The 27,680-nt window shown below is 43.4% G+C and overlaps 1 protein-coding gene across 2 annotated transcripts; it reads left to right on the forward strand.

Moving 5' to 3' along the window:
• Nucleotides 1-877: 877 nt before the first annotated feature.
• PPP4R2 (protein phosphatase 4 regulatory subunit 2) lies at nt 878-27,680 on the forward strand. Of its 2 annotated transcripts, XM_084292873.1 has the most exons (9): nt 878-1,155; nt 1,763-1,844; nt 17,930-18,100; nt 22,997-23,090; nt 24,533-24,570; nt 24,816-24,890; nt 25,299-25,442; nt 26,054-26,322; nt 26,915-27,680. In XM_084292873.1, exons 1-9 carry the CDS (start codon nt 1,122-1,124, stop codon nt 27,226-27,228), a joined length of 1,221 nt encoding a protein of 406 aa, XP_084148999.1. In that variant the 5' UTR covers nt 878-1,121; the 3' UTR covers nt 27,229-27,680. The 2 variants fall into 2 exon arrangements, with proteins under 2 accessions (XP_084148999.1, XP_084149000.1); XM_084292874.1 differs by lacking the exons at nt 878-1,155; nt 1,763-1,844 and adding an exon at nt 17,197-17,471.

Genomic DNA, 27,680 nt, shown 5'->3' on the forward strand with positions numbered 1-27,680 from the left:
TGAGTATGAAACCATAACTACCTGTATTATATATAGAGTTCCTACAGTCAAAGAAGCCTGAAAGGTTCTTGATGTTAGAAGGCATACTCTTAATATATTTTTCTATATGATGAAATTGCCAGCAGAGACCACTAATTCTACACCTGTGCTCAATCCTGACTGCTGAAATCAAGACGAGGGAGCACAGCAGGTTGCTGGCAGCAGGGCTGTGCTTGCCACAGGTGCCAGCTCTGTCTTTTAGCCCTTGTGGTCCCCGAACCAGCTCGTCGTGCTGTGATGGATGCTAGCTGTGCTTCCACCCAGGGCAGCTCTGTCAAAGGCTTTTTGCTTCGTTGTTGCGCTGCTCTTGAGAGGGAGGAGAAGGTGCCAGGGGCCTTGACGGAGAGACAACATTGGGACCCCTCTGGGCATTAGGATCCCTCTTGGTCAAGACTGGAGCAGGAACCCTCTTCATCCCCAAACCCAGCCCAGCTCTGTACCAGCATTTTACCTCACAGCACCCCCCCGCCAGCTCCCCTACGCCTAGAACAACAGCCGGCATCGCTCTTTGGCTACCTTCCTTCCAACTTTTTGCCCAAAAACAAGCTTTCCCCTTTCCCCCTGACACAGCCCCGCTCCCCACCGCCCCCACCCCAGCCTTGAGGCTGGAGGCAGCCGCCCGCGGGGCTCCCTCCTCCCGGGGCGGGGGGGGGGGGCTCGGTGAGGACGAAGGAGGAACCCCCGCTTCTCCCAGCCGGGCACCGGCGTGAGGCGAGGCCGGTTGGGGGCCGGTTCCCTCCCTCAGAGCCGCGGCGGCCCCGCCTGGTGGCGGCAGGAGGAGGAGGAGGAGGAGGAGGAGGAGGAGGAGGAGGAGGGCGGGCTGGCGGGGCCGCGCACGGGGACGGCCCGGGCGCCATGTTGGAGGCTTGCTGAGCCCGGGTTGTGTGTTTGTGTGTGTGTGTGTGTGTGTGTGTGTTTGTGGGTGTGGGTGTGTAAGGGCGGCTCTGTGTGGGGGTGTTTGTGTGTGTGTAAAAGCGTGTGGAAGAGCCTGTGAGAGACCCGGCTCCTGCGCGGGGTGCGGCGGGGCCGCCGGAGGGCAGCGGCGCCGAGCGCGGCCGGGGGGGAGAAGCCCAGCGCGGATCATGGATGTCGAGAGGCTGCAGGAGGCTCTCAAAGGTGCCGCCGGGGCTTGTGGCGGGGGGAGCGGGGTCCGCACGGGGGCGGGAGGCAGCGGCTGAGCCCTGAAGGGGGAGATCTGGGGAGCCCCTGCCCCTTCTCCCTTTCCTCGGGGTAAGGGCCGGGGGCTGCTCCTGAGGGGGGAGACGGGGGTCCGGGGGCGGCCTGTGGGGAAGGAGGGGCTGAGATCCTGCTCTGGAGCCCCCCATGAAACCCCCACGAAGCCCCCAGGGGCTGGGCGAGGGGCGAGAGGCGGCAGGGGGAGGCCGGGGGCCCCCCCGTTAGGCCCGGGGCTGCCCCTGCCTGGGGCCGTGCCCTGCGCCCCCCGGCCCCGTGCCCAGCCCCTCGGCACCCCCAGCCCCTCACCGGCAGCCCCCCAAGCCCCCGGGCCCTCGGTGCTCGCCGGGGGCCGCTCCAGAGAAGTTGGCGACCAACTTCTGCTGCTCGGCTGCGCGCAGCTTCTCCTGAGGAGAACGCCCGAGCGCGGCTCAGGCTGGGGGAGTTGGGCTGGTTGTTAAAGCAGTTACTGTGGGTTTTAACTGATTTTTTTTGTTGTTCTGTCCTGTTTTCTTTCTCCGTTCTTCTTCTGTCATCCCCACGCCAACAGACTTTGAGAAGAGAGGGAAGAAGGAAGTGTGCCCAATACTGGATCAGTTTCTTTGTCATGTTGCTAAGACTGGAGAGACCATGTAAGTGACTTCTTGGCGATCCTCAGCTGTACCTTGTAGGATTCCTGCCTTTTAAGTGAGCGAGGTGCTACCTGGATTCTCCTTTTTGTGTCTGCAGCGTGATTTTTGAGCTAAACAAGCTCGCCTTGGTTCTCACACTAACTTTGGCCGGGTTAGTTTTGTGTGCTGGTAGGTGGCTTGACCCCAGAGAGGGGATTTCTGTGCAGGCCATGCTGGGGGTACCTCAGGTTTTACTGCTCCTGCCCCACACGGCGCAGCTGCTGCTCGCTGCGTTTGTGTGACGGGTGGGGGGCTTCGGGTGGGAAGTGAGCTGCTGCCTGCCGGCTCTGCAGCAGCCAGCAGCACGGCGTGATGAGGCTCCGTGCTTCCCTCGCAGCTCGGTGTGACGAACACGCAGCCTCAGCCCCTTGGGCCAAGGGGGGAGCCGCCAGGAGGGGAAATCAGGCGGTGTTTTCAGCTGGGGGGGCACCAAACTCACTCCCCGCTCAGTGCTGGCGCTTGTTCGCCTTCCAGCCTGCCGTGACCCTTTGCGGGGCCTTCCCTTTCCCCTCCTTTTCCCCTCTTTTTCCCTTTCCCCTTCCCTTCCCCCCCCCTCCTGCTTTGCCCCCCCCCCCCCCCCCGCCGCGCCGTGCTCGCCCCGGGCCGCCCCGGCCCACTTCCTGCGGCTCACTATTTGGCAGGAAGCGGGCGGGCCCCGCCGGCTGCAGCGTGCCTGTGCTCACTATGTGGCAGCCGGCCTGCCTCTGCCCCCGCGGCCTGGGGACGGGGACAGGGGACAAGGGACGGGGACAGGGCCAGGCCCTGTGCGGGCTGCCCCCGCCGTGGGGCTGTGCGCTGCCTTCTGCAGCCCCTCCAGCCCGTGCCAGCGTTGGTTCTGTTGCTGGCCCTGTGCGAGCACCGAGCCCTGAGCTGCACTTTGCTCTGGGAGCAGAGGCTCAGGCCCTGGCGCTGGGCCTGGTGCCGTGGGGCCTGCTGGCTGCGCCCTGTGCGCCCGCCCCGCTGCCTCCTCGGGTCCCTGTCACCCACAGAGCCTTTATGCTCGGAAATGTTTTTCAGGCTGTTGTTTTTTTTCTTGTTTCTGCCACCAATACGGGTATTCCAAAGCGGTTTTAAAAAGTAGCTGTAAAAGAGCGTGTCCTTTACAAAATTCCTCCCCGGGTAGAACTTGGAGTTTATTTAAACTTCGTTTTATTTCCGTTGGGAAAATCTAGATTTTTTAAAAAAATATATTGTTTGATTATTACAAACTGTGGCTTAAACCTCAACATAAGTCAGCAGGCGCTCCATGCAGGCCCTGGCCTTTTATGTTTTCACTATTTTCTTTAGATTTTTTTCCTTTTTTTTTGTCTGTACCATTTTTGCAGCGTTCTCAAACCTTTCAGTTACATTAAATTGTTTTTAAAAAGCGTCAGACATGAGCAGCAGCAGCGTTCAGTGTAATCTGGAGACAGACATGGAAATGCTGTTCCAGTACATTTGATTTGCTTCCCATTACCTGTTAAATTCTATTTCTTCAGATAATATGCTTCTGTTTGCAATAACGTGTTGTGCGTCAAAGTATCAGGAGGAAATTAGTAAAAATTAAAATCTCATCGTGGACATTCGTGTAAAGACTGGTGGCTGGTAATACACATTTATAACAGCCTGCTGTATTTTTAAGCTAGTACCTCTTGAGCACTGTAATAGAAGTGTTGTAAGTGTTCCTGAACACAGAGCTACTAGATGTGTCAGTTCAAAATGAGCTGAATAGTCTTTATTTCATGTTATGCAAAAATAATTTTATTTAATAGAAATCCAAAACAGTAAGGAGTGGATTGTCTGGGAAGATGAAGTCTAAGAACATGATTTGTAGTAATGTTAGTTAGGATTTTTATGGATTTCAGAGCTCAGTTTGGAAAAAAAATAGTGATTAAGTTGGGTAATTGCACAGTTTGCAAACTTACTGAAAAACAATGGGTCTTATTCAGCCACAGCCTGTTCCTAGAGTAACAAACAAAAAAGTACCCACACAAGTGAGGACCAAGGCAAATAAGGACAAGTGAAACGTGAAGTATTTTTGCTTTGAGTTATTGTTTCTGGAGGCGTCACGTAGTGCTCGGGGAGGTTCGCTCTGCTCTGTAACTTGCTCTGACGACTGCTGGTTGTGTTTTGTGGGCTCCATCCTGGGTCAAAACACAGCGTTCTCACTCCCAATACCTTTTCCTGATGTAGTTGCAGTGCACCTTGTAAAATAATTGATAAACTTAGGCTGAAAGGATGCTAACAAAGTAAACAACCATGATTTTTAAGGTTCTCCCAGCAGCGCGATCACGGCATACCGAACTTGCTCGACAGACTGGAAGCCCAGTCTGACTGCTGTAAGGCCACGGGTGCCTCCCTGCCCCTGTTTGTTTCAAGGTGCTTATTCACCTCCGGGAGTTAAGAACAGGTACATGCAGGTTCAGGTTAGGCTGTAATTTTACCCTTGTTTCTCTTGGCAGCGGTCTTGGCGAATACAGCCCTTGTGTCACTGCGGCGCTTGTGCTTGTTCAACTGTTTATGTAGCTGCGTGGTAACCCAGAGCAGGGAAGTGCTCGCAGTTGTAACTTTCTTCTTGGCACTAGGGCTCGTAGCAGGGGTCAGTTCCCAGCCCCAGCTCGTCGTGCCCGTGTTGGCTGGTATGGCAGCACCGCAGCTGCCAAGGCGGTGCAGGGGAGGGACAAAGGGTGAGAGCCGTGTGAGCCAGCAGCGCAGCCGTGATAAGGCTCTCTGGAATATCTTTACGTATAAAGCCTTTTCTATTTACACTGAAGATTTGGAATAAAAATGTTGCTAAATTTGGTCACCAGCGTAAGCTTGGATGTTTTATCAGTACCTTGCAGTAAAAGTGCGATCATACAACCACCTGTGTTAGATTCATCCGTTTGAAGTCTCAGACTATCTTCGTGTGCATAGTTAACCATTCACCTCATTGTTTGCGAGATTATGAGCAGCATTTACAAAAGCCAGTCCAAACTTCCTTTGTTGTATCTCAACAGAAGCAAAAAATGGATCGCTTGACTGCTTTGCAGTAGTTGGTTGCTTGACTACTTTGAAAGTTTGGTTTCTTCACAGTTAATGTGGTAAGACTTGAGCCTCAGGTGAAATGTAAGGTATACAGCTCAAGCCTTTTTAATCCTGTGTTGAGTTTTAGGATTTTTTTTGAAGGAGTTATATATTCCTTAATTGACGTGACTTTACTGAGACATTAGCATGGGTTTTCCTTGGCGAGACCAAGGAGAGTCAGGGGAGGATCATTACAACGTGCTTTTCTATAGATTGTAAAGGATCAGCATGACTTGCAAAACCAAATAAGGGGAAGAGATGAAATTTGTTACTCTTAATATCTCCCTGTATCTGAAAGACTTCTTTAAAAACAGGATATGTTTTTTTGCTTTTATTTTTTGCATAAAAATTACTTTTTATCTTTCTATCTATTATTTTTAAGGTATAAACAGCTTTAAAAGGTGGTACAAAAATTCACATCACTGCAACACTAGAAGCAGAATACAAAAGTGAAGTACAGTTTTTATGAAGAATTATGACAAAAATAGAAATGAAAATCACTGGCCAGTGTCTTGTCTCTAAAATGTTCTCTTACCTTTTAGGAAGTTATCTTGGATGTAAAATCACTCTGCCCCTTCAGGAGCTAAAAAACATTTATTTTCATCCTTCATGAAGAGAATCCAATTTGTTTCTTACTGAAATTTTCCTTTGTTTCTAAAGCTAAAAATAAAATGTAGAAAACAAATGAGATCAAAAAATCATTTGTCAGTTTTCTTCCTGAGTTTCCCCTGTTCCTGCCCTAGGGCAGGCAGCTTACAAAGCACAGCTTTAACGTCTTTCTGGAATGCAAGGTGTAATACAGGTCCTTACTGACAGCGAAGGAGTGCAGAAAGGAGTAATAAGGTACCAAAATCTGGAGAAGGGCAGTGTATATGCAGCAGTGATGAGCTAACATAGTTCTCTGTTTAAGCAGAGAATACTTGGCCTGGCCAGAGCGTAGGGTAGTTACCCCAGCTCGTGCCCTGGATGCAGAATAAAGCCATCCAAACACACTGACTGCACATTCCTTTGTGTAGACAAATTCTTTCCTCCGAGTTTTCCTAGAAGATGTGAAATCCCAGTCCGTACCTCCTCTGAGGCTGAGGAGACAAGTTGTCACCTCACTGGTTCCCTGGAGGGTCAACGTAACTGCGGTTCTGCAACGTGTCTAGGGTGAAGCTAAGTACGTGTGGTTGTAGAGCAAAGAGGAGCACCTGCAGTGTGGCCGTGGGCTAACAGAGTTGGACAGGGTGCTGCAGGGCAGCCGGTCTGACCCAGGGGAGCCAACTCCAAGGTCAGACCGGGTTGCTCAGGTTTCATTTCAGGTGCCCCAATGTGGCACGGCCTTGCTCCGTTCTAGAGGCAGGATTTGAGGTTCAGACCCCCCCGACCGCTGCTCTGGGGGCCGGCTGCCCGCGGGGCCTGGAGCTGGTAAGGTGCCGAGGTGCTGCGAGAGACGGTGCTGAGTGTTTCGCTGAGGTCCCGTGAAGCAGCTCTCTGCTGAGTCGTTCCGTCACAGTCAGTTCTCTCCAAGGTAACATCACGGGGCCTTTGCAGCCCTTTGATGCCATTTCACGTGCCCTGCGTAGGGAGCTGTATTTTCTGATGGTTCCTTTCGAGTGCAGTTCTTCGACTTGGGTCTCTCCAACTTTTATTTTGTTATGGCGATGAAATACTTGCTCATCTGCTGAAGAGGTGCGAGTGGAGATGGTAGCAGTGAATGCACACGGGAATAAATTCCTAATAAATTCTTAGCTTTAGTGTTTTAGGGATGTGTTCTGACCTTTTGTGCAGTAATTTGTTACAAATATGTAAATGTTTATAGCCATGTTTCCTTTAGCTTATTTAACATGCTGAAGTCTGATTTTCTGCGAAGAACGTTGGGCTTTATTTAACTCTTAGTTTTGTTGCTTAATGTGTGAATGATAGATTTTTTTTTTTTTTTTTTTTTAGTAGTTTGGAAATCATGTTCTGATTTGGAAGCAAATCATTATCTAGAAATCTTTAAAACTAGTGGGGGAATATAATTCCTTATGAACTCTTAAAAATGACCTAAAGCGATTCTCAGTTTTCTGCTGTAATGAACAAGGTAGTATGCTCTGAGAGGAGCCCGTGTGCCGTTGTGAGCGTTGGCCTCTTCCATTTTCCACGGTCACCAGTGAGGCGAGAGGTGTGAGTAAACTTCCTTGTGTTGCTTCCTGCTATTATTCCCCATCAAGTCCCACTCCACTCATAGTGCATTTTCTTCCTTGGAATCCGCTCGTGCCCCCAACGGGCTGGAAATCTGGTTGAAAAGCCTGCTGGTTGTCTTCCTAAACGATGAGAGACAGGGAGCTGAACCCAACCTGTGTTATACCATTATGTGTACATCAGGTGTGCAGTCGGGGTGCTTCACAGAAATCCTTGCTAGGTAGATGAAATCCCTCGCTCCTTCAGGGACTGTGTGCTGTTCTGTTTTATTTTAAATGCTGCCACCCCTTACCTGTTGGGAGTGGGGTTTGTAGTGCAGAGGTCAGACTCCCAGTGTCAGATTTGCATGATGAACTGACCCCAACAAATTCAGTCTCAATGAACTAGACATGAAAGGAGAAACAAAAGGCTAGATCCTCATCGTGCTGACTTTCTGCAGTGGCTGGGCTGTTGTAACTGCAAATACAACTATGTGCAAGCAGATTTTCCTTGGTGCATCCATCGTCGTGTTCTTAGCAGCAGGCTTTGTGCAGGCAGTTCACTGCTGCTTTGCACAGAAAGCCACCCCGCCGTTATTCTGCAGCACTTAGCACAGTTGCATGTGCTTTTGACCATCACCTTTAATTATTTTCTGTTGTCTTTCTACTCAAGCTCAGTCCTGCACTCCTTATTCCTCTCTCAGTTCATACCTTTACCTCTTAGTGCTATTTCATCACATCTGCAGTGCCTCTTTTATCTCTGTTTTCCAGTGAGCCTCAACTCGACTGTTTTGTGGTGGCTTTGCTTGTTGTTATTTGATGTAAGCACTTCCCGAGACCACTGGGGATTGTCCTACTCTATATTACACTTTGCAGAAGCAGGGATGTTTATTTCTGGTTTGGTCCTGTAACTGATGAGCCTCGCTCCTCCTGCCTGCAGGTTTTGGGAAGGCTCCTTCTTGATGGCACCCATTGTGGGGAGGGAGCAAGGTGCTGGAGCCTGCAGGAGGGAGGGTGCAGAGCAGTCTGGGCGGCTCGGTGGTGTGGTGGTTTATCTGGTTTGTGCCTAAATGAGGCTGATGCTGCTTTTCTGCAAAGCTGATGTGCTGGGCAGGTCTCACAGGTTCAGAACTAATGCTGCCTGAAGACAGCTACGAGGTTTCAGGAGGAGTTGAGCAGCACCCTGGTAAGATGGCTGTACCCGATGAGGCTTTACGCTTGGAAGTGGTAAAGCGGTGCAAAAACACCTGCTGGCTGTTTACTGGGTCAGAGGGAGATGGCATACTCTGTCTCAGCCTAGGCTTGGTGTGGGAGCCAGAGTGCCTCGTGTAGAAGTCATTTGGGTGTCTTCTGTTCTTGGTTTTGGAAGGAATTAGCACCAGAAGCACAACTCACTTACACTGCTTCCAGGCCTGAGTGAGGTCTGTGTTTTTGTGGGATGAAGCACAAACTGACGAGCACTGCGCTACAGTGCAAAGGAGGTTCAGCTCCAAAAGCAGTTGTGCAGGGCAACTTTTCCTTTATCTGTTTTCTGAGCCTTATTGCTCAATACAGTCCAATTTTGATAGTATTATCTCAGTGGGATCTGCTGCTTTTGTGAGCAGTAACCTGTGGATCTCTACACGTCGGTCATTTGCAAGTTACACTTACTGGGTAAGTTACAGAATTTTTTATTTGCTCATTCTATGCAAACTTGTGAAAGCTGGAAGGATTTCAGTGCCCTGTATTACTAGATATGCGGAATTTAGTTTGTTTATGGAAGGGGTGATACATATGTGATTATCCAAATATTAAAGTTACATTACTCAGAATGATTTTACTTAGGAGGCAGCTTCTATGGAGATAGTAATTTTAGGTGCAAATTCAGGAAGACTTTAAAGTACACTTCGGTTGTTGCATAATAGTTTGCTTAAATTTGACTCCTGGCCTTCTGCTGAACAAGTTTATTGAGAAAGTGCAATCTCTTATGTTCCTGTACTCCCTGCATCAGTTTTACACTCCTGTCAGTGTGTTGTGCCCTTGCCTGATGGATCGTTCTCTTGCAGAGTGTCTGTTGTATGGGGTGCACTCTGAAGTATGGTGTGGGAAGAATCTTGATGATACAATGCACAGCATCACTTCTGAAACGTGCCTTAGTGAACATTTATCTTAAGTGAAAATTTATTTGAAATAGAAATGAGGAAAAGCTGGGAACAATGCAAGGAATTGTTAGCATTGACATCATTATGGTTGTCTAAATTTAAACAGAATGTCCAGTCGTGTTAAAGGCAGGTCTGGGCACTGTATAAGTGGTTCTCAGGAGGTATTTTGACACACGGACAAAGACTGACTGCTGTTGCTGCTCTGCTCAGCCAGTGCTGCTCACATGCAGCTGTGGTTATTTGTGGAAAGCAGCTGAATATTGGCGTCCTTGGGCTGCGAGGGACTGGCACTTGGGAGAGGGAGAAGTCGGGCACACCCCAACTGCAAACCTCTGTGCTAGGTTAAAGAAGAACAACGAAAATTCAAAAATGGGGTCACTGAAATCGTGCCTTTTTGAAGCAATTATTCATGGGGTAGACTGCTGTAGTGATAACGGAGTCCAAGTCTTGAAAAAGAAAGTAGCTAAGTCATAAATATGTTAATATACGCTCCGTGCTGCTTAGATGGCAGGACTTTGCTGGTTTTTGATGCTCATCCGAAAGTCTGGGTGCGTAAGACTTGCAGCACTGTGTAGTTGGTGAGTACTTCATAGGAACATCGATATCTGAGGTAATCGTTCTACTTGTAATAAAACTTGAGATTTATAATAAATTTTATGTGAATATGTGCATAACTGAAATTACACGAAGGAGAAATCAAAGCAAGGTCAGAATTTACACAGTGCAGAAACCCGTAAGTGGAATGTTTTAGCAAATATATCAGTTTATTCCTATCAGCCAAAGAATACTTAAAATTTCAAGTGAAAGAGGGAAGTGTAATGAAAATATCATCTCCTTTTACTTTTATCTTCATAGATAAGCCACTGCCTGTGGCTTGTGGAAGTTTTGGAGGCTTGCAGTTACTTTGTGTGCATTGCTCTCAACTCTGCTCTAAGGGATTTGTTTCCTAAATGAAGAACAATCAATCAATTTTTTTTCCTCTTGTTCTGTGGTCATTTTTTTGCCTTTAAAATAAAAAAATAAGAGGTAGTTTGGTTTGTTTGTCTTTAGATAACTGTATTACGAAATACACTTTCCCGAGACGAGCAGCTCAGGCTTTCTGTTGTGCACAACAGCTGTATTCTGTTGGAGTCAGTTGAATATTTATCAGCAGAGATCAGAATTAGTCCCTTGATGATTACAGATAGCACTTTAATGCCTTCGTCAGCTGTCTGTTTCCACAGCTAAGTTTTAGTCTCTGTTGTTCCTGGCAATAACAGTAGTAATTCGTAAGTAGTAGAGAGGTGAGCGCTCACCACCAGGGTAGGTGCACCTCTAATGTATTCCCCTTTCTGTGGTTCTGGAGGGAGCTTGTCAGGCTCACCAAGAAAGAAGGCAAGGGCTGTATTTAGGCTGCCAACAATGAGTGAATGGAGATGGAACAATACCTTTTGTGCTTGTGGGAAATAGCAGTTTTCCCTCTTTTGAGCTCTTCGGTATTTTTTTTCCCTTTAAAATGAAAGGTAAAACGAGGTCAAACCCTACTGAAGATAACGTGAGAGCGTTTTAATTTTACAAGAGTTAGGAGGTGGGGGTGCTGGCTGGACACTCCCCCATGAAGAGCGTTTGCCAGCGTTTTCCTAACAGCAGTGTGCAGCAAAGCACCATGTTCCAGCACATTCACAGTGCCCTATCACCTACAGCTTAAAGCCTACTGCTCATTCAGGAACACCAAAAAATAACCCAGCACTTTGGGAACTGCCCTGTTCCTTCTGCTCACGCTGTTTCTGTTTTGGTGCACGTGTCCCCAAGGCTGTGGGAGAGCACGCCATGAAGTTTGCTGCTGGCACAGGGGTTTAAATTGGGTATGTGATTGCTGGGAGCACTTCATTTTCTGTGCTTTTTGGCTTTTCAAATAGTTTCCTAGAGCAGAATAGGAAAGGAATTAACTTGTCTTGGGTGAGAATTTAATTTTACTTCTGACAGCACGGGAAGATTATTGTGTTCTGCAGGGTGTCTTCATCTTCTATGAGCTCTGGAGCAAAGCATAAAAGAGAAGAAAATTATTGAAGTTGGCAAGTTATTTCACTTCAAAAAACACCTGTTTCCTACTAGCAAATCTCAGTGGGAATGTAATCTAAATCAACAATAATTGGGGGAAGCTAATATGAGAGAGATGTCTCTTGTTAGAAGTTAAGAGAAGTCCTCTGAGATTGCCTGACGGTTCTTTAATTCTGTGTCTTGGGAACTTTATGCTGAAATCAGTTGAGCTGAATAAGAGGGGTTTGAGTGCATCCTAAATACAGCATATTTAGGATGCCCACAATAGAAGAAGGATGGAGAGGGAAGTGCTCCTCGCTTCTGCCTGGTACTAGGCTGTGATGTTTCTTTATGGCCTGTTCAGTGAACAGAATCGGTAGTGGATCCGCTTTGGTTTTTCTGTGCATATTATGTACGTGCTGGTATGTAGCATCTCTCCAAAACATCTGGCATCCTCTTAAAATTTAAACCAAGTGAATTTGCAATGAACTTCAGCACTGTGTAATCTGAGGACAGCCATCCCACCGGGACTCCTGGGATTCTTAATGTTTTAAGTACGTAGTTAAGTCTCCAGAAGCTTAACATCCCTGCAATATAATGGTGTTATTAATTACACCTATAATCTGTGAAGCAATTCCAGCAAGGTTTATGCAATAATTGCAGCACCTTCGTGCCAGGGGGTAGCCCTATTTCAGGCAATACTGAGTTCTTCCTCCTCTTCTAGTTAATTTTAGGTGTTGTCCTGACTTACCTTCCATGGCTCTTACGGAAATTTGTAACTTAAAATCCTGTAGAGCTTAGAGAAAGTGTGTAAGCCATGTGTAACAGCTTAGTTTTCAATCTGATGCGTTAATAGAGGTGCAGAAAAGGGAGATATGTAGCTTTCTGTAGTTTTCTTAGGCACTTCTGGAAGCTTTCACTCCAATCTACATGTAATATCCAAGGCATGTAGCACTGGTGGGGATCCCCTGAGTTTTTATGTATTTTTTTCTGAAAGCAGCAGGGAGAGCTCTGTGTGCCTGGAAGAGGCAGGGGCTGTGCAGGTGCAGCTGCCCTCCTTGGCTTGGTCTGTGCCCTGTCAGTCTGTGTGTGTGTGTGTGTGTGTGTGTCAGCCTCTGCACTGCCAGACTTTAGCCTCTCCATTTGAGTTTCCCGGCAGCCTTTCAGATTATCTTGCTACTTGCTTTTTAGTATTTGTCAAATCGTGCCTGAACAACTCCGCTGAACGTTTCAGTCTTCCTGCTCTTGTTGAAATTTCGCATCTCCCGAAGTGCCTGTCCCAAAGGGCAGCAGAATCGATGACAAAACTTGTCCAGCGCTAGGAAGCAAATAGCAGCTCGTTCTCTCACCTCCAAAACCTATCTGAATACTGCAAGCTACTGACAGGTGGTTCTCCTGTCTGACTGTAAGCAGGGCAGTACGGGGGAAGGCTGCTTTCTCAGGCTGATCAGCACAAATATTTTAAGTACGTGGGACATAAGGGAGTTGGGGGAAGTCTTTTTGCATTTTGGCTGCTTCCCTTTCTCCGTTCCCAGAGAGTGGGAGTGATGGGATTAGATTATTTCTGTGTAAAATGCAATTGTGTTTTTGCTGTGCATGTTTGGAAGGATGAGTTCTGCACAAATCGTGTTAGCAGAGAAGCAATCTTATCTTGCAAGGAACTTCGTGCTAGTAATTCCTTTAAATCAAGGCCCAGCATCGGATTACTCGAGCTGCTTTCTGTCTGAGGTCACCTCTGTCCCTTGTGCTGTTTATCAAATAGGTCTGGTGGATTTTTAAAGCTGGGTGATTGGCAAACTTGTGTTGCTCTGTGGTAATGGATTACTTCCAGCAGATAATCACGTAGTTTAAGGCCAGGTGTGAAATAGTTTGCTTTTATGAGAGAAATGCTATTTGGGGTTCTGTTCTCCTTTGTTTAAGCTCGGGTGCTGCGAAGTTACATCCTTTTGTAATTCTTCCTTCTCAGTGCAATGGACATCTGCTGCCTCATCAGCTTGCAGTGAACAAGTATGTTATTGTCCTGCTGCTCTGTTGGGTTGGCTTGCACTCCTTTGTGTCGTTCTTTATAGGACTTAAACTTCTTATCTTTACATAATTTGTCCCCATCAGGGGGCTGGGTGTGTTTGCAGGGGTGTGAGGGGTGGATTTTTTAAATAATATTTTATTTCTTCGGTCTCTTTTTGTCTCCCCCACTGATTTTTAGCCTTTTCTCATGCTTCCTCTCAAGCCACACGTAAATATTCTCAAATCTTGCTTCTGTTTTTCATGTTATTGCTTCTTGCATCAGTTGCTGCCTACTTTCCTGTTTAATTTCTGTGAAACACAGCTGAGTATCTTCAAACACGGAAGTCTTTTCCATCCACATTTCTCTGTTATCTTTCTAATGTAAACTGCAAGGTCAGGGGCTCCGTAATGGTACAATATTACGGTGTGAAACATCTGGTAGTACCTCGCAGTGTAATTACCAGCAAGCCTAGGACAGAGCATCTTGTATTTAAGGGATTTGCAAGGACAAACTAAATGGTTGCACTGGGTTAATTTCTATGCTTTCATCTGTGACCTGACTATTACACTATTTTTTTAAAATTTAAAATTTTTGAGTGTATAATATCAGCATTTGCACCCCTCCTGGGAGGGTTTGAGATGCGTGGCCCTGCTGCGATACAGGTACTGTACAAGCTGTAGTTCTGGAAGCTGCCTGGGATTGCTTCCTTTCAGCCTCATTCTTGCTTCTGGTGGCTTCTTTCCTGGCTGCCTGTTTTGTTTAATAAAATCACTTTCCTTTTTTCCCCTCTAATTTTCTCTCTGTCAGAGCAAAACCTTTTGGCTGACGTGAGGGAAGGCTGGCGCAGGAGCTGGTGGGAGGGGAGCAGGAGGAGAGGAGGCTTCCTTTGAGCAGAAATGCCAGTTTGCAATGATGTGGAGTACCTGTGAAGTTGCAGGCTCATTAGCCCAGGGGAGCTGTCTTTGTACAGATATAATCACACGGGATGACCCAGATCTTGTAGTGAAGGATGCTTTAGATGTACATAAGGTGTATATAACTTAAAAGTTGTTCCTTCTCTACAATGTGAATACGCTGTACCAAAGCATCTTAGGATAATCTTGTTTTTTGAAGTATTCCTCCTGAAGGTTTTTCCACAGATCCTTCAGTGCTCACGGGGAGATTTTTGTATTTGCAAATTGCTGTAAAAGCTCTCAGAAAAGTTGGTAGCACAAAATCACAGGTTAGTGGACAGGAAAACCATGGTTTAGAAGCCTGGGTGTGCGTTTAGGAGAGGCTGTTTCTGTACAATGCTGAGTGGGAAGAACAAGTTTTTATAAACAAGTCTGCTCAGAAGAATGCATGAATAGTGTTTCTGCCATGGAATTCCTTCACTTTGCTTTCCTGACAGAGCTTAAATTGTTTGCCAGTTATTTTCCAGTGTATAAAACTTAACGAGGTTGTACATAAAGCTCTGTGGAAGTTTTGCAGTTCCACTTGGCCATTAACTATAGAAGGCATTTAGCAAACTTTGCTCATTTTTTAGTGTCTCCCATTTTAACAAAGCAGCTATAATAGAGATCTTGTGTAGTAATGCCAGAGTTATGCTCAGGGAGCACGTGAAACAGGGAATATATGTCCTTTTTTCCTTGAAAACCGATATTCCCTCTTTCTTTATCTCTTCTCGTTACCGTTGTCTGGCCAAGTGCCTGGTCTTTGCAAAGCACTGGGATAAGCCATTTGTAATCTTCGCTGTTGTGTTGTCTAAGGTAACAGACTTCTACCCAGCATTCAGGAACCGATTGTGTTTCCCCATACGTGAGCTGCAGGTGAGTTTCAGGAGGTTAGGAGCAGCGGACACCAACTCCTACTTATCAGTTTCAGACTGGTGAGACAGGAGAGCTAACTTTTCTCCTCTGACACTCATTTTCAATCACTTTCACTGAAGTAAATAGATAGTAGGGAAAAAAAATCTACTGCCCCTGCAGAGATGATGCTTTTGTCAAAAGGAAGTTAATTATTTTAACAGTATTTTAACCCCTTCCTAGTGGCCTGGCAGACACAATGTTAGGCTGGACGAGGTAAGGAAGAGGGGAACTGAGTTCTGGACATTCCTTATCCTAGGTTAAGGGTAGAAGAGCAGGGCCTAAATGAAACCAATGGCCTGCACTGCATCCCTCAGGAACCATCTTCCTGCCTGCTAGGGATGCACTGTGCTGCCCTGCAGGACTGAATGCTGCCTGTGCAGTTGAAGGCTCTGGAGCTCTGTTATTTGGGGTGTAGATGGCACTTCTACTGAGTGGGCAGAGTTCTCCTGGAACTTAATGGTACTGGGATAAAAATGTTCATTGGAAACCAGTTGCATAGATTGAAAATGATTTTTGGTGGGAGCATGTTTCAGTGCTCATGGGACCATCCTGGGGTTCCCTGAATGTCCAAGGGGCGACCCTGAGCTCAGCAGGCGATGCTCCAGAAGCAAAGGGAGCTCTGGGCCTGTGGAGCAGTGGGTTACATTGCTCTAGCCTTGTGATCACAGAGGCAGCTGTGGTTTGTGCCACTGGATTTAACCAGTTGGCTCTCCTGCTGCCAGCAGTGCAACCACAGCAGTGTTGAAAAAAAATCATTTTGAGGTAGCCGAGTACATGGCTGCTGCCAGTCTGCCTGGAGCTTCTGCTGCTGAGGTTGCCCTGCTTCCAGCAGCAGCTCAGGGTGAGCTGATCCCTAACCTGCTGCTCCTGGCTGTAAGCTGGGCCTCGTCACCTCATCGGCAGGCGTTTATCATTCATTTGGTCTGAAATACAGGACGAAAGATGCTTTTTAGGTCAGTATTGCAACGGTCAGATCACAGGGTATTGCAGCAGCGGGTTCTTAGCCTTTCTATGTAATAGAAATACTAATTAAATACTTGAATTTAGAAAAAAAATAACATTTTTTCTAGACTTCTTTACAGGGGTAAAAGGTTGCTTTGTTTTCATAGAGCTTCAGCACTGGGAAGAGGAGGTGGTGGATGCTGCCTGCAGGCAGTAGGTTCCCATTTTAAACATATTTGCTGTTTAGTGTTGGGTTATTTCAGCAACACGATGCTGATGGGTTAATCGTCTATGAAAAGAGGTGTTACTATTCAGCAAGAAATAAATAAAAATAAAATACAGCTTAAGTTGAAACTGAAAAAATACCTGAACAGGCTCATCAGAAGCCGTAGCAGAATAGTGGAATCCCTTTTCATGAGGCAAGTACAGCTCTTGGGGTGCTTGGTAGGAAGTAATCCTTCCTTGGCATCAGGTTATTGACAGCTTTGTTCTGCCTGTGCTTTGTGATGTGCTTAGGTACTAACCGTGTGATTTGGTGTGAAAGCTTTGGTCTCACGGTGCTAGCACTGTGGAGCTGGAGAGCTTTTTCATCTCAGCTTTGCAGGAGTCGTGTCTAATACTGCACGTTTGAAATGTTGCTGCATTTTGTATTTTCCTGTATGATGCTAATTGGAGCAATAATCCCATGAGAACCAGTGGTTCTAGTTAATCTGCCCAGGACATTCCCTTTTGGGACCTTACTTCCTTCTATTTTGCTTTCTGGTTTTACAGTCATTCACCAAGTCCTGCGTTCCCCTCTGCAGCAGAGTGCTTAATGATTTCCTGGAAGGAGAAGGAAGGTTTGCCTTTCCTCTCCAGATTTTCTTCCCCCATTCTTGCCAATTTATTACTTCTAATGAAAGACCAAGGCTTTGTCTTCCTATCTCTGGGTAAATCTGAGCTAAATTTTCCTGTTTTCATCTCATGAGCAAGCGGAAAATTCAGGTGCAGGTCACAGGGCACTGTTGTTTGCTGGATTCGCAGAGATGTGACAGTGCCCGTGTGGTCGGAGCCTGTTGGTTTCAGATCACACGTGGATAAATGTCATCCGGTAGCTGCGAGAGCTCCTGCGCTGCGTCAGCGTGGACGGACTGCAATTGGTAGTGACCGAAGGAAACGAGCTGCTGGCACGGTGCTCCCCGCGCCGCTGAGACGTGCGTCAGCGGTAGGAAGCCCGGAGTCACTTCTGGGGCTGCTGCGGGCTGCTCGGTGCGGAAGGGCACTCAGATATCCCTACTCTGCTGCTCAGGAAACCTATTTTCTTGCAAATGTCATTGTATAGAATCCTATAAATGGCAAAACTGGAAGTTGTAAGGCAGAAGGTGGTTGATACAAAATGGTGGTTGTGATACAAAATGTATTTGCCTGTCCGAGAACAAGAGGTCCCATGAAATGCTTTGAAGGTGCGTGGATACCCAACAGTTGATTACAAAAGGCCCAAACCAGAAAGGTTTATAACAGAAGGCAGACAATGCTGGGTGGTTTCCAGACTTGAAACTTTTTTTTTTTTTTCTTCTGTAAGCTGAGCGAGAACTTCAGGCTGTGTGTAGACTCTCTGGTAATGTGATGTGCACGTACCCTGTGCAACTTGAGGTTGGAATTGTAATGGTTTGTGAAGGAACTGGCCCATCCTGTTACCTTGTTAATGGCAATTAACTGGTATAAGATTGTTTTACTGTAATTATTTAAATAGTTATCGTGCTTTAAATTCAGGAAGAAAAATAATACTTCCTTAGTCGCCACATTTATCTCAGGATTGCCTTACCAGCCTGAATTTTGTTTTTACAATTGTGAAATTACACCGTTTTCCTGTGGTTTTGGGGCTGACTTGTATACCTCTTATTTCTTGTGTCCTATGCAGGGTTCAGTGGTCTCAATTTAAAGGTTATTTTATTTTCAAACTGGAGAAAGTAATGGATGATTTCAGAACCTCAGCTCCTGAGCCAAGAGGGCCCCCCAACCCAAACGTGGAGTATATTCCCTTCGAAGAGATGAAAGAACGAATCCTGAAAATTGTCACTGGATTTAATGGGTATGTAACATTTGTTGCCTAAAATCAGGATAAGAAAAATACTTCCTTAATTTTTACCCTTAGTGTTCTGCTTGGTGACCATTTATTCTACTTCCTTAAATTGATGAGCAGAAAGAAATTTTTACCTTGGAAATATATTGCAGCAGTTTCAGAACTTTCTCTTATTATATATCTGTATTAGATATATGATTTCTATTAATCTATATCTATATTAGAATAATTTATAATATTTGAATGTAAATATTGATGTCTTGTGACATGTCAGTCATTTCAGTTTTTCAGCACATAGGCAGGTTTGTATTGATACCCTTCAATGAAGCAGGATAGCGTTACCTGCACGTAACAGGTAACAGGAGCTGTTAAAGTCAGGTTTCTTTCAATGCATTTTAGAATATCTAGCTGGAAGAACTCTTTAAGTGTCCAGTTCTTAATAACTGTGCCAGTTCAGTAGGCTTTGAACAACTAAAGCTGTGGTAGACACGGTGTGACAAGGAGGCGAAGTGAACCTGGTTTTGAAGTGTTAATTCCACCAGACTCAGATTTATAGTTCAGGGGATGCTTGTCGAGAGATGTGTGATATTCGATCTGTTGCTGACTGTGTCTTGAGTGTGTACCCTTTGTTGGTTTTGTAATCCTGGAAGTTTTGTTTCATTTTAAATAAAGCTCCTGATTTGTTTTTTGTCAAGGGTGTCTTTTATTTGCTGTATTGCTTTAATAGCCTGCGTAGTTATTTTTCTTGTTTCTAAACTGCATTATGTACTTACCATAAGCTGAGCCGTTCTGTTCGAGTCTCGATACTTGTTTATGAGAGACTTATTCTGCCTTTTTCTCAGCTTGTCAGTAAATGGTCATACTGTAAGGCTTACCTCCTTGTCGCTTCCTTATTTCAGTTTTGGAGGTACAGCTGACACGTCCTTAGCATGTTATTTTGATGTTAGCTGAATAATTTTTACTGTCATTGTTCCATGCAATGTTATGTACTTACAATGTAAGCATCTTTTATAAGTCAGACCTGGTTCCCTTTAAAAAAAAAAAAAAAAGTTGTCTCAGGTTGCCCTTATATAAGACAATCCAAAGAATGTAAAATTGAGTGTGTTCTCTGCTGCCCGTTATTTATATCAGGCTGCTTCACTGGAGGAATTTAAAAATAAACCTGTCCTTTATGCCAGTCTGTCTCTCTCCTGCCTCCCCCAGCTTTTATTAATGCTTCACTGCCCCAAAAATCTGTAATGTTCTCACGTTGAGACAGCTCATGAATGGGCTGCTGTTATCTGCTGTTTTTCAGAAGAGCACTAAACAAACCTCTGGGTGACCCAAGCGTGCAGCTTGCTCTGTGGCTGTGCTGTTCTCAGCTGGTGCTTGAAAAGTGTGCCACTTCCTCGTTCTTTCAGCTAACCACCTGCTCTTTGAGGAAGCAAGCTGTGTACATCAGCTGCCTTTAAGAAAGTCATAAATTAGGATGTTCCACAGTCTGGGGTTGTAGAATAGTCCATTAGTGAATACCACAGTTCCTACAGGAGGATATGGATGTGAAAGTTGAATCAAGTGAAGGTGTGTCCTGAGGGTCTCTCTAGATGAAGGAAGAGAGGAAACTCTTTGTGTTTTAACGTTACCGTGTCTTACCGGACTTAGTGTAATGTGCTTCTGGGGCCAGGCTTTAGAATTGCTTTGGAGTAGCAGGTCCTTGAAAGACATGCTCTTTTCTTTATCTTTTGCTCCTAAAGCAGAAAGTTCCAAGGTAAGGTACCCAAGATCTCAGATGGCAGAGGCGTCTTCATAGCACCAAAAAAAAAAAAAAAAAAAAAAAAAAAAGGAAAAAAAAAGATATATTAAAAATGATTATTCAAGGTCTCAGTTACGTGCTTTGCATTCTGGCAGGTTCGTTCTGCTTGCTGTGTTTCCTCAGTACCACGTTTAAAATCTGTGCTATGTCCACTAATTGTCCTTCATTTTGAGTAGGAACTTTTAGTTATAACAGCTGAGTTCAGGATTTTAAACTTAGGGGGTCCGTGCCTCCCTGTTACTTCTTGACTGCTGTCTGTATGAAGAATTTGTGGTTTGAAATTCATTCTGAACAATCTGGCTAGGAAGTGCAGTTATGAATGACTTCATGGGGAATTTTAGGCAGTTACCTTAGGAAGGCAGGTAAGGGCTGACGCTCACACATTGCCCTGCACCAGGCATTTTCCAAAGCGTTTGAGAAGATCAGCTCTCACATTGCCCACAAGCTTTCACATTGGTGTTTACATACGTATTTGCACCAATTTTGGTTACTTTTATTTTAAAATCATAGTTAAACTTTTTTTTAAATTTATAGATTTATATTAAAGACTTTACAATTAACTAGAGGTGAAGTTAACTTTGGTTGGGTTTTGCAAACTAAAGCATATACAAATGTTGAACAAATGATATGCAGAGGTGATACCGTGACACTTGGTGCCATCTACTGCTCGGTAAACAAAGTTCAGTTTACTGTGGAAGATTCTGGAGGAAAATGAACTGGTTTTCCCTTTCATTTGAACGTTTTATAACTGAGTAAATTAGGGGTGTGACTTCAGGCTATGCATTTTCTTGACTATTTCCCAAGAAACCAGAACTCTGTTGATGTGCAAAACTACTTTGTCTTTGTCTGTACTCCAAGTGCCCAGTTAGATGCAGCTAAATAGGAATTAGCCTGGGAATGATTCTTCAGAATGTTTAATGTGTTTGGTTGGTAAAAATAACTTCAAATTCTGTATATTGTTGTTTCTCTGAAATAATTTGATTTTGCACAGACAACTTAGTCTACTACAACTTTACAAAGACACTTGAATTAGGGACTTTTAAACCCAAAAGCACAGTCACCATCAGTGAGAAACAATAGCTACAAGTAGTGCTGTGCCTGCATGGAGAGGTTAACAGATCAGGTAAATTTGTGTGTGTGACTGAGTCACAGAGGTGGGAATTTGGTTAAAAGAAGCTGAGCATTCAGCCTCACAGAAGCTGAGCATTGTGAAGAAGTTGGGTGTCAGAAGGATTGCTAGCTCACCAAACACTGCTAAAGAGCAGCAATGTTTGAATACTAAGGCAGCTTTAGTGAAATTAAGAATGAGAGGAGCATTGGCAAGCCCAAGAGCTTTCATGTAATATACTGAATGAAAAAGAACCTTTATTCCTGGCTTGTTCTTATCAAACTTTGGGGTTGGGAAAGAAACAACTTAGGGTCAAATAGGGAGGTGAGGTGTATTTTGCTTGTGTGCCAAAATATTACGTTTCTGCCATTTGTCTTACTTGCTTTTAAGCAATCGTGTCAAAACAAATGCTTTAGAAATGGCCTGCTTTAGCATTGCTTTTTGCAAGTATTGAACGTATTTAATGCTTTGTCAGCTGTATTCTAACTTGCCACAGCTGACTGATGGAAATCAGTCCTGACCATCTTCCTGTTCCTAGAAGTCAGGTACAGATAAGCTGGTGTGGTGTAACTGGGGCTGAGAGCAAGGCAAGGCATTGGCAGGGTAAATGTGGGATGCAGTCTGGGTTTTTTTCTGGTAGCAGCTTTTGAGCTAGGGCTGAGGGTGATTGCACAGTAGCATATACCCGTACTGCTTTCAAGCTGAGGGTTGTGGCTTCCTCAGTGACATAATACCCAGTTCTGGAAAACATGATCAGGTTGTTGATGCTTGGTCACTCTATTTCTGCTCGCTGCTTGCGTTGAAGTGAACTGTCGTGTAGTGTGAGGAATCACAGCTGTGCTGACATCTTCACTGACCCAGTGGTAGATTTGTGCATCTTTAAAATGTGGCTTTTTAGCTAATGGGATAAGCTTGAGGTGCTGTGTTAGCTAATGAAACAGCCTAAAGATGCTGTGTACCGAGTTCCTTAGAAAATAATAAAAGTTTAATTAAAAAAAACAAACAACCACAGTGTAGTGCTGTATGTATATGCAAATGTGTATTGGTAATGCTCTGGATTTGGTGTATCAGTCATGTTCTCAATCAAGAACTGGTGCTTAAGTATTATTGTATCAAATATTCTTTGAAATGTTAATGGCTTCGATTTCACATAGTCAATTGTAAAAATATATAAACGTTCATTATTTTATTGAATCAACCTGAAGTATTTAATTATTTTGTCAGAAGTCATAGAAATCTGTTAAATTGTGACATTGTATGTGAATTTTCAGTGAAAGTGTATGACATCTCAGGTAACTGATTGACGTATGTAAATATTGCTTGCTTAAAAGGTCAGTTTCTCATTTAAGTAGGAGGAAACTGAGTGCAAAATTGTCAGAAAACAGCGTGAATGTGATGCTATGGATCTGTGTAACTTACTCGAAGTTTAATAATGATTTTATGGAGGTGTTCCATGATAGATAAATATCCTGTCCAGTTGTGGTAAAATACAGTGTGTGTAACAGCTAACGTTAGTAATTCCACCATTTAATGCTTTTTCTGTAAATGTATTTTGTAAAACATGAAATAAACTACAAGTTGAGATTTTTTTTTTTTTAGTTCTAGCGTGTATGACTCAAATTTATTTTGAATCACTTCCCATTTTTGTTCTATTTGAGTTACCTAATAAATGCAGTCTTAAACTACTTTACTGTTGATGATCTGGTTTCTGAATTTAAATACCACTTTCCCTTTCATCGTTTTAGTGGATTGAGTTGTGGGATGATGCCTTTAGGATGCTACTTAAGAGTTGTCATGGTGAGCATAGAAGACAGTGCCTTATCTCACTGTGTGAAATAAGGGAAATGAGGCTTTGAGTTACTACCCTATATTGCTAATAACAAATTTCTGTACTATTTTCTTTCTGTCCTCTCAATAACGGGAGGAAAGCAGTAAAGTTTTTGCTTCCTAGCAGTCATACTCATAAAAAAAAAAATTAAATTGTTATAAATCTATTTCATTGCAGCATCCCCTTCACTATTCAGCGACTCTGTGAGTTGCTGACAGATCCTAGAAGGAATTACACAGGAACAGACAAATTTCTAAGAGGTGTGGAAAAGGTATGTATTTTGCTGACAACATGCAGCTCAACAGTCACCATTTAAATAACTATTTAAATAACTTTGGAATTACTACCAAAAGTCTGTTGGTTTCCTTAAGGTTCACAGTCATGTAATAGCTAATAGCTACTCTTAACCATGTGAGTTCCTTCCTTTATTTTTAATGTTGTAAGAGCAGTTTGAAATAACTTATTTAAACTTGAAAATAAATTTCAGGAATGTAATTGATGTTTCCTAATTACTGTGCAATACTCAAGCTGTAGTTTCTGGAGGGTATAAGGTCATTTTAATACTGAGTCCTAACTAAAACCAAGCAAATAATCAGCTGAAATAATCTGAATTTTTTGGTTTGATGCTTGCTTCCACTTTCGGGTTCGGGTGAGATCAGGAAGAGAGGAAACCTCCACCCAGTGTCTTTTGTGTCAGTATTGAAATCCTCTTGTATAGAGGAATGTATCTTCATAAAAGCATACAGATGGCAGTTACTGGTCTATGTTAAAATGCAGTTCCACATAGGATTTTCTTGATAACAAAATTAGCTTGAGATTCCTACTTAGACTATTCAGTCAAAAAAAAAAAAAAAAAGTTTAACTTTTAAATGGAGCTGCTTTCACTGTTATAGGGCATACAGTCAGATAAATTCTTGCAAGTTTGGCAAAGGAAGACAGCAATAAAGGATGAAACAGGGATTTCACAAAGCAAAAATCAGCCAGAGTGAGAGCTGTGAAACAATACTTCAAATTTTATGGAGATCCTTCATTAAAGTTAGTCTGGGTTAATTTAAGCAGTCCTGCAGAAAAGGTTGCATTGATAATTTGACTAAGCATTGATTAAAAAAAAAAAAAAAAAAAAAAAAAAAAAAGGAACTTGGCTCCTTTTAAAGCGAGGTTTCTAGATATTAAAACGGATTTTGTTTGCAGTGCCATTCAAGAGGAAGAGGGGGCTAAGCAAAACACGTTGAATTAATCATTATTTCTGCCCATTTTTTTATGCAGAGGCCAAAATAATTTAGCAGATGAAATATGGCTGTGCCAAAAATAGCTAATAATGCTTGCATGCTTTTCAGTATAGGACTTGTGCAAACAGAACATTTCTTCACCAGTTCAGGAGTTTTTCAGCATTTGAGAACATTTTGTTCCGATTTCCAAGGATATACCAGTTAGAAATTACAAACACTTGGGCCTGGGGGTTAGTGTGGTTGTCTTGTTTTGACCCACTTAGGAAAATACTGGCTTTTAATGTAACTGTGGTCTGATCTTGTTAAAGGGGAGCCAAGATGGTTTTTATGTTTTTAACATCTTGATATCTCTAAAGAAAAATTATCTGAAAGCTACTTCAGCAGATACGACCAATATCCTGTAACCCTTTAAGTTTTGGACTGTTGTCAGGTACAGAAGTTTCTGTTTCTGAACTCTTAAAATGTGTATTTTTGTGTATTACAGAATGTCATGGTTGTCAGCTGTGTATATCCATCTTCAGAGTAAGTATAATCTCCAGTTTCTTGGAACTTCAGGATTGCATTAGTAGCCAGGAGGATGTGTGTCTGCATATGGAATGTATTTCGCTTCCTGACAGTAGTTGAATCCCAAAGTGCAACGTGCAGAGTTCAGTTTTCAGTATCAGTAGTTAAGCCAACAGTAGTGGTAGTGATCTGCAAGTGTTACGTGTAGTAGTTTGGAAACATTCCTTTATTCCTAACATTCTGATTCTTACTTTATTTAATAGGAAAAATAACTCAAATAGTTTAAACCGGATGAATGGTGTAATGTTCCCAGGAAATTCACCAGGCTACTCTGACAGGTAAGTTTAGCTTCAGGAGTTACATTTTTCAGGATAAAAGCAAGGTTGTTATGGAAATGGCTGGCTCAGATCCCTTATTTTTGCCTATTCTGATCCTGAATAGATAGGCTCAAAAATGGAATACAATACGGAATACGAGTGAGGGAGAGGAGTCACGGGGATACGTCATGTTCATTTTTAATGTTTTTTGTAACCTTGTGTAGAATTTTCTTTAAAGTTTTGGTGATACTTGTTCTATTGGAGGCAAGGCATTTTATTTATTGCAAAATCGGAAGTTACACTCCTCCACCCAGTTCTTTTAAGAACTAGATTATAGCTGCTCTTTGTTGGGAACAAATTCCTTTATTAAAAGGATGGGGTTTATTACTACTGTTGTTGTTATTAACTTTGTTATTATTTTTTTTAAAGATCTAATGTAAATGGTCCTGGAACTCCCAGGCCAGTAAACCGACCGAAGGTTTCTTTGTCATCTCCTATGACAACAAACGGTTTGCCAGACAGCACGGAACATAAAGAATCAAGCTTGCAGCAAACGGACGATAAGAAACACAGGTTTGTGAGGAGCAATGCATTCCAAGTTTTTATTATTCTCATGTTTTTTCACCTGCATTTGAAAAGCATTTTAAAAGGGAATGGCCTTCCAAGGTATGCATAATTAAGCCATAACAGAAGAATGTCTGCAGGAGGATTCTGTTGCGTGCTTCCTGCTGTTTGGGCTGTCTAGGTAAATAGTAGCTCAAGTTTTCAAAGTTGTAGTAACGCAGCTTGTAAGTGTATGGCATATATAGTAAAACTGTGGAGTGAATAATAGAGTTCAGAAATGGACAGTTACCATATTTGTGCCAGGATGATGAAGTCTAACCAGACACGACATTTCATAAATGCTTGCCATTAATGCTGACAGTAGGAGCGGTGTGTAATTTAGACCCTCCAGAGCAGTGTGATTGCTGTTTTCATCAACAATCAGGTGAAGCTGGAGTGATGATTTTGAGGTTTTGTCATGTAATGAAAGAAGCAAGTTTTACCGTTTTCTTGTAAAGTGTTTAATTTGAAATAGCTGCTTTAAAAAAGAAGTGTAACAAGCTACAGAATGTTTTTTCAAAAGCAACAACAACAAAAAAAAAGAAAACCAAACACCCTACAGCTGCTTTTGTTGTTTATAGTGAATCACCAGCATCTGAATCAGAAGGTGCTCAGAGCAGTCCTGTAAAAAATAAGCACTCTGAAGATGACCCTGCAGAAGCAGAAGAGCATGAGGTAAAAAGACTTAAATTTGACAAGGAAGGGGAAGCCAGAGATGCACCTAATCAAACTGCTTCCAGTGAAGTTTCTTTAGGCATGGGGGAAGAGACAGAAACATCCTCTACATCTCAGGATAAAGAAAAAGATGCTACTTGTGCCAGGCAGCACTGTACAGAGGAAGAGGAGGAAGGTATTTCACATTTCTTGTTACATTTGTTTGGTGCATTTTCCAAGAAGGTTGGATTTTCTTTGCAGGAAGCCAGTACTGTTGGGATTGCTGATTGTCTGTTGTTCTGCATTCTGCTTTGTTGTTTTTTTTTTTTTTTTTTAACATGTTCTCCCAAGATTTCTTTTAATATTTATTTTTATGGATCCTGTATTTGTAACGTGTTCCTTTAGATGACGACCGATGTATACTTGAAGCAGTAATGTTTTCAGCATTTCCAGAAGACTAATTCTGAGGACAAATGAGGAAATGTGTGGAAGCAGTAATTTATTTATTGGTTTTTAAACTGTCTTTTTCTGCTGAAGTTTTATTAAATGAAGCTACCTATTTAATCCACAATATAACTTTATTTTATGGTATATTAGTACAGAGTGGCTATCCTGATGAGGTTGGCTGATACTTTAAATTTTTAATAAGAGCTGGGATTGTCACTTGGTCTTGTCTTTGTCTGTGTTGTAGAAACTTTGCTCAGCATAGCCACGAATAGAAAGTAGAAGGAATAAAATTTTCAGGATAAAAAACTGCCCTTGTAATACTGTCCTTTTGCTGTTTCTAGAGTCCTTCATGTCTCCCAGAAACTCTGGTCCAGACAGAAAAGATCAAGAAAAAGACACTGAATCCTCAACTGTGAATGAAGAGACCTCTGAGGAGAGCAATCAAATGGAGGAGTCCGATCAGTCTCGATCAGAGAAGGATTCACATTCAGACAACAGTGAAATTAGTGGATCTGGCAGTAGTGGAGCTGACTGCAGTGAAACTGAAGAGTTAGGGTCGTATGCTAGTGAAACTCCAGAAAATTCGTCAGAGACCCCTATGGAAAACAGTGAGGAAGCCACAGAAGTTGCAGATGAACCTATGGAGCAAGACTAATTTAAATACACTTAGATGCAGTATTTTCCATAAGGCTCCGGTTTTACACTGTATAAATAATTTTATGTAATAAAGTGGACCTTTAGTTTTACAAAAAGAAGCAGGTTGTAAAATAAACTTCTCCATGGATTGAACCTTGAAAGAGTTGTACATGATAAGAACTGTGAATACCAGCTCCTTCAGGTCCTGCTTACCGCTGAACTTTCGTTTGGTCAAATCAGTGGTTTGTGTATAGTTTTTTTTATTTAGAATAAAAGTTTTTAAACTGGAAGGTAATTATAATTTTGACAACTTTTTTGGAAATTACCACACCTAGTTGTATGTAAGCAAGAAAGCTTTTTGTCTTGTCTTTTTCTGACAGCTATAGCAGTTACTTCATATTTTGGTTACAGTTTCAACATTTAACATGTGAACTATGGGGTTTCATGCTGGTTTCCAGATTTTTATTTGAA

Source organism: Netta rufina (genome assembly GCF_964035555.1).
Source record: "Netta rufina genome assembly, chromosome: 10".
In the NCBI taxonomy this organism is placed as follows: Eukaryota; Metazoa; Chordata; class Aves; order Anseriformes; family Anatidae; genus Netta; species Netta rufina.